General features: G+C 42.7%; 2 protein-coding genes across 4 annotated transcripts; one reads left to right on the forward strand and one right to left on the reverse strand.

The window, feature by feature from the left end:
• Positions 1–1,117: 1,117 nt before the first annotated feature.
• Positions 1,118–4,446, reverse strand: extl2 (exostosin-like glycosyltransferase 2). The gene is made up of 6 exons (XM_068749049.1): positions 4,275–4,446; positions 4,048–4,124; positions 2,959–3,416; positions 2,794–2,864; positions 2,524–2,639; positions 1,118–2,428 (listed from the first exon to the last, which is right to left on the reverse strand). The coding sequence occupies exons 2-6, from the start codon at positions 4,050–4,052 to the stop codon at positions 2,044–2,046; spliced, it is 1,035 nt and encodes a 344-aa protein (XP_068605150.1). The 5' UTR covers positions 4,053–4,124; positions 4,275–4,446; the 3' UTR covers positions 1,118–2,043.
• A 1,677-nt stretch (positions 4,447–6,123) lies between these two features.
• Positions 6,124–9,630, forward strand: LOC137904840 (cytochrome P450 3A27-like). 3 transcript variants are annotated; one of them, XM_068749046.1, is made up of 13 exons: positions 6,124–6,194; positions 6,727–6,820; positions 6,898–6,950; positions 7,023–7,122; positions 7,207–7,320; positions 7,466–7,554; positions 7,705–7,853; positions 7,952–8,079; positions 8,172–8,232; positions 8,342–8,550; positions 8,646–8,872; positions 8,955–9,117; positions 9,199–9,630. In XM_068749046.1, the coding sequence occupies exons 1-13, from the start codon at positions 6,124–6,126 to the stop codon at positions 9,292–9,294; spliced, it is 1,554 nt and encodes a 517-aa protein (XP_068605147.1). In that variant the 3' UTR covers positions 9,295–9,630. The 3 variants fall into 3 exon arrangements, with proteins under 3 accessions (XP_068605147.1, XP_068605148.1, XP_068605149.1); XM_068749047.1 differs by having other exon boundaries at positions 8,360–8,550; XM_068749048.1 differs by having other exon boundaries at positions 8,390–8,550.
• The last annotated feature ends 520 nt before the right edge of the window (positions 9,631–10,150 follow it).

Genomic DNA, 10,150 nt, shown 5'->3' on the forward strand with positions numbered 1-10,150 from the left:
TTATAATTCAACCTTATTTATTTGAACTTTTCCATGTACAGTACTGTATGCAATGAGTCTTGTATATTTATGCTTATTCTAATCCGGTGCTGGCTGCAGTCTGCTCAAAGGTGCCAGCGGCCAAACTAGAGTTGTGAATTTCACAATATAATTGCATGCCGACAGAACAATAGGATTGCACACCATTTAGTTTTATATTGATTATACTGGTCATGTTAAGTCACATAAGAGACACTATGCATTCTAACTGATCCACAGAGGTTTCAGACAGGGTCTGAAGTTGTTAAGTTGTTAAAAGGAGAATGCATGAAGAATGTCCTTTGTTCGTGCCCTGGAACAGACACAAAGAACATGGCCGAACCTCAGCGCTGATTTTCCTCACCAACATCTACCTGAATTGTTGTTTATATAAATATCTAAACATTACAAACATTCTCCTCATTGATTACCCACCACTGAATGGGACAAAAGAACCGGGAGAGTTAGGAAAACTCTAACACTAGGCATAATATTCCACTCTTTCATGATCTCGTTCATAGCAGGACGTGTACGTGGTACACTGTGTGTGCATGCAAATAAAGTGTGTATTTGTTCATGTTTGTTTTGCTATTTTCCACCTTGGGTGTGCAAGACATATAATTAAAATAACAAGTTTTCCCATGTCGGTGACATGACTTCAGGGTTGGTTGTTCCCACATTAAATAGGGTGTTGTTAACATTCCAGTGTTGTTTTCTTAACAGATTCTTTGCGTGAACAAAGCAGACAGTCAATTGCATGTGATGAGTGAGTGCCCAAGTATGCATGCATAGAGATAGCAGCTGTCGGTTTCGTGCCAAACATCGTGTATCACTTCCGCTTCCTGTCATCCATCTGTTACAAGGTTCTGAAAGCCAAGAGATGTATGATCAATGCCATTTTTCATTCAGAAAGCCACAATTCAGAGAACATGCAAGTATTTAAATAAGATTATGCTGTGCTTTGTGGCCATTTAGTTTACAGCTTAGGAACAAGCTACGGGGCCGTAGTTATGTTTGGGAATTTGCTTCTAGAGTTTTGATAATCTGTAACACAAATTCACATTTATTCAATAAATGAAAACAAAAATTGATATAATTTTTAGGGGAAATATTTATTAAGGTGACACAAATCTTGCAGGGAAGTATTCACTGGCACTAACTTGCAAAAGTGGGAGAAGTGTTTCTAATGTCACATATAAGACGCTTAAATAATATTTATGTAAAAACATTTCATCATTGCACAGAAAGTACTACATCCTAAATTGTTCAGTGTATAGGACCTTTGTTCTCGCACATCAACACTTAACATTTAATAACTGATATAATTAGGAACGACTCAGTGCTTTCGGCTTGTCCCATGAGGCGTCGCCACAGCAAATCAACGGTCTCCACTTCACCCTGTCCTTTGCACCCGTTCCAGCCCTCCTGCACACGATTCTTCACTTCCTTTCCACAATCTCCATCACTCTGCACTGTTGACTCAAGGTACCAGACAACCGTTTATTCAGACAACTGACATTTACAAAATTCAATGTTTAAGAATTAACAAAAAATGTACAAAAAAGAAGTATGAAAAGGAATAGGCTGAAACCAAAGCTTATTCTGCCTACCTCCCCATTCATATCGCCAAGGACCTTCTCATTTTCGCACATGTACTCTGAAATTTATTAATGTATCCGTGATTTGAAATCAGATGTACATGTAACAGTATTAAATATTTGACAGGGAAAAAAAGGATTGTCCATTATGACAGTGCTAGGCAGAGATAATGTTGAGAAGACTAACCCTTTGGCAATTTGTGAGCAGAAGAATAGTAGGCAGACAAATACTCTTATCTTACTATGTTCTTTCCATATTGCTAAAAGCTCAGCACTTGTTTCCCTCCCCTCCCCCACTACCACCACATCTGACTGCACCATTTTTAGATGTCTTTAGTTATAAAATGTTTGATTACAGTCCCGATTCTTCATTCAATCAAAAAACCAGTCTGTGATCTGGCAGGTCCTCACGCTTTAGTCAGGTGGTTCAATAGTTAGGAAAGCCAAACTGTGAGATCACTAAGTTAGAGAAGGACAGCGGCATGAAGCCATATATCTCGGTCAGCTTGTTCAGACAGTAGGATCTTTGCAGAAAGTGTTCAGGGCGATGCCACATTCCCTTGAAACCACTGACGCCGGCGTTTTCCAGGTTGCGTAAGTCAGTAGGTTTGACAAACACCCCCGAGGGTTTGTTAAAACCGTCTGTGGATTTCGATTGCTTCCTCAAATACAGCGCTACGAGAAAGTTGGTGGCAATGTCGTCACAATTCTGCGTTTCATCCACCAGCTCGTGCACTGCTGGGGGCTGGTCGGAGAAGATCTCGAGGTAGCGACGGTGGAAGAAGGCGGCACCGATCAGAACCATAGAATATCTGCAGCGGGTGGATCAAGTTGTCAGATATTTAAAAAATAATTATATGAAAAGTAGCTTTGTCATTAAAATATGACGAGGCATTTTATAACTTACTTGTCACCTCCACTTGTTTCTGGATCCCGAAGTTCGTAGCTACCATAAGTGTACACGCCCCCTGATGCTACGACATGTTTCCGTGGGACAAACCCAACAATCTGGTCTGGAAATTGCTGTGAGTGGGTGGGGGGGGGGGGGAAGACAATAACACGATTATTTATTCATGGTGGAGATAAATGTGCCGTAAAATGCCAATTCGTCTGTATTTATAAATGGAAAAAAACAAGAATGTTTGACACTTATGCACATTGTTGTAGAACGTATTACCTTCCAGACAGAGAACGCAAAACTGGAATCAGGACCACTGATCATAGTGTCATCATCCAGCATCAGCAGAGCTGTGGATTAGCACAAAGAGATCTAACAAATGCAAATGTAAAGAACCTAAATATTATATATATATATATGAACAAAAGCTTAGAATTAACTGACCATCAGTCTCGAGCTCAGGGAATGGTTGAAGTCTGTTTCGCATTAGATTGCTGGTCTGCTCCTTGAAGATCACAGGGACAGGATGAGGCCCGAAAGACTTCCATATTTTTTCGGGTGTCGCCACGCCAATATTATTCCAGACAATAATAATCTTCTGAAGATGAGGCACGGCCTGGTAATGGTTTAGAATTCGGAGCAAAATGTCCGTCCGGTTGTACGTTTGGATGATAATGGTAAACTTCTGCCCCTCCTCCGAGGCGTCTCCATGGTGCCCATAAGCAATACTCTCCTTTTGGGGTGCCACCTCGCGTAGCACTTCTGGGTGTTTTAGGACAACATGGCTTTCAACTTCCTCTACCGCGGGCAACAACGCTGTCAGGGTCACACTCAGCAGGACGAGCAGCAGCATCAGCCATAACAAATGCGACAGCCTGATCACCAGGCAGCAGCAAGGGATCCTGCACCAAGAGTGGATACGAGAAAAATCTAATTACAATACGATTCTATTACAACAGACATGAACTAAACAATAAACATTTAAATAAGTAGATCATTCAATTCGCGTTAATGTTCACAGAACCTCCGAAAAACGGGATTTATTCAGATAGTAGTAACCTTGTGAGGATTTCTGATCGTCATCAAGTCAAGATGTTTTATCGGAAAGGAACTGTCCCACATGAAAGACAAAGACGCATGCTTTTGTGGGAGGAACCTGGAGAACCCGGAGAGAACCCACGCAGACACGGGGAGAACATGGCACAGAAAGGATTCGAGCCCGGTACCTTGTTGTTGTGAGCCAAAAGCGCGAGTCACTGCGCGTAATTACCGTATTTATACGCTCGTTTTAGGGCATATATATATATAATACTTCGATACGCGACAGTTTTGGCATTTCCGTGCTAAAAAACAATGTTTTGATTTACGTCATCAGAACGCGATGGCTGCTCTTACCCGATCTGCTCTTACCCGATCAGCTCTTACCTGGCTGTCCCCCCCCCTCCTCTCCTCTCCTCACTGCCAGTCACGACAGCGGCGATTCATTTATTTGAGTCGATGGTAAAATATAAGCGCATATAAATTCAGACTCACCTCATCTTGTTGGTATTTCGAATAGGCGCCAGACTGGTTCCCCTACACAGCGACCATGTTGGCACGAACCAAAGAGCCTGGAGACAAAGGGCGATGCTTTTCTAACTTTAGCTGACGAGTCGGAGCGAAAGGCAGTTTAGCCGACGACTATGAGCATAAAATAAAATAATTTAAATTGTCGTTAGAACGCTTTATAATTAACAATTTGTTTAAAACCCCTCTCTTACTGTGGCGCTTTGCTTGTCCCCCGCTCCTCGCGTAAGTGGTACCTTCGGCTCAGTGGAGCGCACGGAGACGGTGAAAGCGAAGGGGTTTCCTTATATTCCAGAAAGTAGCTTCAAGAACTCCGATTTCAACACCAAACTCCGAGTTTACCAACTCCGAGATGGGAAACGCCAGTTATCCGGTTCCAGAACATCAGATCTAAATGAGTTTGATCCACTTCGAGAACGTTCACATTAAGTAATGCGCGTGTGCACGCCCAGAATAAAACGCATCCAGTCGGGCGTTGGTCAAGCTTTCATTGTTTTGTGGCTTGTCGAGTTCAGGCTGTTCCCTCCTTCGAGAGATAACTCCATTAACTTGATAGACTTGTTCCTGGAATGTTTAACAGAAACAACCTTCAGGTGATGTTGAGAAAAAAGGACAGGTTGGGTGAGTGCGCGTAAAGACAGTGCCAAGACCTGAACCTCATGTCTCTGAAAAGACAAGTCAAAGATTAGAGGTCTAAAACATCGCTATTGATTCTCTTGGTTAAAAAAAAAACCACAGTAAAGGGGCTGCGTGGCGCACTCCATAGAAGCGCCCCCTAACAACAAGACGGTACTGGTTTCGATTCCACCTGGGGATGGCATTCCAGGTTCTTCGGCTTCTTTCCAACAAAAAAAACATGCAATCAACATGCCTCTCATCCATCTGGGGGGGACAGACATCAGCAAAACCCACGACCCGTACTATGATAAGCGGTTGAAGAGGAGACGACTGCAATCCATCGTACTGATCGTTTGAACGCGTTGAACAAAGAGCCTTCAAGGCAATTGCCACGAACTTTACGCACACAAAAAAAAAGAGTTTGAAATGCAACTACCAAACTTCCAAGTCAATGCAATATGCAATTAGAACTGATCGGGATGCAGTGTTGATGAATCATTTTTATTACTACCGCGCCAGATCGTTCACTGCATGCGCGCCCCGCCTCCAAACAAAGCCGCTAACGCCGCAGGAAATGATCGTTTATCGGAGAAAAACATGGAACAATCCGCTAAAGAACGCAGCTGCTCCTAAACCCGTGACTGGGAACAAGTTTATTCCTGGTAGAAGCAGCTCACGGGGATTCTCAGTCCGTTCTTCTTTCTGTGCAGGACGTTTCTGGAATCATCCTGCGGCAGCAGTTCTGACTGGGGATGGGAGTATATTTTTACCGGTCAAAACAACACAAGATTACAAAAAATAATAGCAATTGATACCCCTGTTTTGTGGAATGTTTATTTCTATCGTTTTTCAAGAGGTTGTATAAAATAAAAGACTTTGGAACAAGTCAAATACGCAGTTCTTTAAATGCACACCTTAATTTATACTGAGGGACACTTAATTACACAAAGTGTCTGGAAATAATAATCATTGTTTGGCATCAGCGAAGTGTCCCTCCTTATCATGCTTTGTCCCAGAGACCTGCTGTCCCACATTTGTCTGGTTCTGATCTGCCTCTTGTAATTGTAGAGGCCAAAGGAAATGTCGTGATGTCCGAATACATTTGGTATTGAAATATTTATGCAACTTTTTCTTTTTCTGATGTGTGTATGTGTATCCTTTTTTTTTTGCTGACGTTGCATGTTTACAATGCCGCCACGGACTTGGTCCACCCCGAACCACCTGCCCTTGGCAGGTTTCCCCCCCTACCCTCTCATAGTGGTACCTCCCGCCTGAAAGACGTGCAGCTGACTTCGCAAAACAAACACGCGTCGCTTCTTTGTTTCTCTTCCCTGATGCCAACGCCGTCTCCTCGAATCAATATCTCCGTCACCAGTATTGAACCGAACTTTTGTCGGGCGACAGCGGTGTTCCTTTGCAGCACAGATGGCCTTGTTTCCAAACTTTTCCATCGAGACATGGACACTTACAGCTCTGATCATCACTCTCATCCTCGTGTAAGTGGATTGTAACTGTCACATTTCACTGTAATCAATCAATCAATCAATCAAATCTTTATTGCAGACACAATGGTCCAATTAAAAAGCACACATAACATTTACAACGTTTACACAGTAAACACAGTAATCATATAGTAACATCAGGTACCAATGACACCAAATACCTGAGTTAAACTTCACAGCACTTAGGCTTGGCTGAGTCAGTGTTCTGATGATGTCATTCCCTGAGTCATGCAGCCGACATATAAACCTGTATGACAGGTGTCTCAGCTGAGCATTAAGTGTGTTAACCCCTGACACCACAGAACATCTCACTGGCACTGGTCCATCTTGGCTTCCTGAGAATTATCCGCATGCAGTCATTGTATGCCACCCTCAACTTCTGCATGCTGGCCTGTAACAGCTCACAATTCCTTTTATAGAGTCTGACTGGGTGTTTATGGGGAAACAAGCCGGAGGCTGTACAATTATGGAAATCTAAAACGGTGCCAAAAGTATTCTGGTTTTTGTAATTCTGTCTCATCCACAGATATGGATACGCCCCTTATGGCTTCTTCAAGAAAATAGGCATCCAGGGGCCCAAGCCTTGGCCCTTCGTTGGGACGTTTTTGGAGTACAGGAAGGTGAGATAAATTGCTGCGCTTGCAGGGACCAGTTTGGAGTTTCTTCGTGTTGCATATCTGATGATATATTTTTTTAGGGTGTCCACTATTTTGACATGGAATGCTATAAGAAATACGGAAAAGTGTGGGGGTAAGTAATTAATGAGGAAATAATGTGTCACGTATGCGTTCGCTGTAACTGCCATCTGCTCCTGCATTGCAGGCTGTATGATGGCAGGCAGCCGCTGCTGTGTGTAATGGACACGGAGGTGATCAAAACCATCTTGATTAAGGAGTGTTATTCTAACTTCATCAACAGACGGGTAAGGAAATACGCGCTGAGCAGCCACACTTTCCCCAATGTGTTATTAACGCAATGTGTTATTAACGCAATGTGTGTGATTTAGGACTTTGGCCTCAATGGACCGTTACGCGATTCTCTATCAGTAGTAGGAGGCGAACATTGGAGGAGGATTCGCAATACGCTCTCTCCATCGTTCACCAGCGGACGACTGAAAGAGGTTGAAACAAAGTTCTTTATTCAACTTCATTCAACTTTATTCAAAAGTATGCTGACAACCGGCATTTTCATTTCACACATTATTTCAATTTCAAGTGATGATGAGCTGATTTTTCTTTTTCTTTTATATAATTTTTTTTTGCCAGATGTATGGAATAATGTTGCAGCACTCTGGTAACCTGATCAATATCATTTGCAAGAAAGTGAAGGCGGATGAAGTCATTGAGGTTAAAGAGTGAGTAACATTCAGTCAATCGCAAAATTCACTAAATGCTAAACAAGATGATTTGTTCACACGTTTGGATGTTTAAACCGTTTCCTTCTCCTTATATCCAGAAATCAGTCGACCGGAATGGCACGCTTGCTTTTTTTTTTGTTTTCACAGAGTATTCGGACCTTACAGCATTGACATTGTGACGAGCTCTGCCTTCAGCGTGGACGTGGATTCCATCAACCGCCCCGCTGATCCTTTCGCTGCCAACGTTAAGAGAATGGTTAAATTCAGCCTCCTGAATCCCTTGATCGTCATCGTGGGTCCGTCGCACATTTGGCTCTAACCAAGAATGTCTGCGTTGTCATCCTGAGCCCCTGAATTAACTGGATCTTTTTTTTTTTAATCTTATCGATTTCAGTCATTTTTCCATTCTTGGTGCCAGTTTTGGAGAAGATGAACGTGTCGCTTTTCCCAACTCGACTGTCGGATTTTTTCTCCAACTTTCTAAAGACGATCAAATCGGACCGGAATAAGACTGAATGCAAAGTGATGCGTATTAAGTGTTTATCCACAATAGATTTGGCATTAGTTCCTGTCGTCACTCTTATCATGTCTTTTCTTTTTGTTTTGCTTTGCAGAACCGCGTGGACTTCATGCAGTTGATGGTGGAGGCTCAGATTTCAGAGCAAAACAAGGAAGGTAATTGTGACAGGATGCATTTTTTTTTTTTTTTTGCATGCATGCATGCATAAACTTTTCTAGTTCACATACAAGTCACACATATCTTTAATTAAATTGTTGCTATCAGTTACTTTTTCAAGAGAAGACCCAGTTCCGTGGTGCGTTTGTGTCGCAGGGCTGACCGATGACGAGATCCTTGCTCAGGCCCTGGTTTTCATCTTAGCTGGCTATGAGACCACGACCAATTCACTGGGATTTTTAGCATACAACCTGGCAACCCACCCTCAGATCCAAAAGACCCTGCAAGAGGAGATTGACAGAACCTTCCCGCAAAAGGTTAAATGGGTATTTCTGTGTTACTGTAATTAACTGAGCCTTTTATGAGCGACTGGGGTGCATGAGAAGTTATTTATACTGAACAACACTTCCAGGGTCACCCGAGCTATGACGCGCTTGTGCGCATGGAATACCTGGACATGGTGGTCAGTGAGACGATGAGGCTGTACCCATTTGCTCCTCGGTTAGACAGAATTTCAAACGCTGCTGTGGAAATTCACGGCGTGACCATCCCTAAAGGAACTGTGGTCGTGGTGCCCGTTTACACGCTCCAACATGATCCTCTGCTTTGGTCCGATCCCGAAGCCTTCCAACCCGAGAGGTACTGCGGTGGATTAATGTTCAGATTTTAATCCACATTTAATCAACAGCGTAAAAATATGTATGTGCATCTTTTCCCGTAGGTTCAGCAAGGAGAACAGATGCAACATAGAGCCTTATGCCTTCCTGCCCTTCGGAGCGGGGCCGAGGAACTGCATCGGCATGCGATTTGCCATCTTGATGATGAAGCTGGCGATGGTGGAGATCCTTCAGAGCTTCAGCTTTGTCACTTGCAAGGAGACAGACGTGAGAAGACACGGAAACTAGTGACAGATCCTTCCTTGGGGCGTCTGAAGGATTAACAGAGATGAATTGTTTTCTTTCCAGGTCCCAATGGAGCTGGCAAAAGATGCTTTCGCCAAACCCAAGAATCCCATAAAGCTGAAGCTGGAGCCCAGGGAAGCTGTCGCTGCTGCTCCCTGAAGCTGAATCTGGTTATGATGATTGTGCAACCTCATTTGCTGCGGTGCATTGCATGCTATTTTAAACAGATACTCTGTACTCTGCAGTAGCTCAGGGCAAAAACATTCTTCCTTTGTCATAGGCGATAAGACAAGATCGCATCTATCAGTCCTCTTCATCCCCTATGGGACACATGAGAACATTTTTATTGTGCAAGTTGAGATGAATATTATATATCATGATGTGATTGACAAACAGCATTTCAAAGATTACTTTATTAAATAGAATCTTAATGTGATTTTCTTCACTTTCACTGAATGATTTTGATTTCAAACTGTAAATGAATAAATGTTGCATTTGTCCAGTAATTTTGCTTTTGTTATCGTTTGCATTGACTTTCCTGACGTGAAGTCCTGTTTAGGGTTGAACCTGGGTTATGAAATGATTTTAGCACAGTCCGTTTTTTTCTGAATGTGCTGGCAAAACAAAACCCGAAGGAGATTATAACACAGACTGTGGCCGTTTCTTTGCTCAACTGGGTTTTCCGGTTCTGTGTATTGTGAAATTGTCTAAACGAGAATGTGGGTGAGTCATTTAGTCTGCCACTCATATTGAGCAGCCTTCATTTTTATTTTTGGGTCACATCTATTCACACTGAACTTGGTGGAAGTACTTTCATTTGTGTTGCACACAAAATGGAATGAGCTTCAAAGATGTGTGAGATTGGGTCCCTCTCATTTCATCTGAGAATAAATTCATTCACATATAATTCCTTAGATTTGAGTGAAAATAAAACATTGAATGAACAATGTGTTGTTGGCAGCGAGCCTATCATGAACACCAGCTCACCTGACAAGAATGGCATAAGGAAGAATGT

Source organism: Brachionichthys hirsutus, chromosome 15 (assembly GCF_040956055.1).
Source record: "Brachionichthys hirsutus isolate HB-005 chromosome 15, CSIRO-AGI_Bhir_v1, whole genome shotgun sequence".
NCBI lineage: Eukaryota > Metazoa > Chordata > Actinopteri > Lophiiformes > Brachionichthyidae > Brachionichthys > Brachionichthys hirsutus.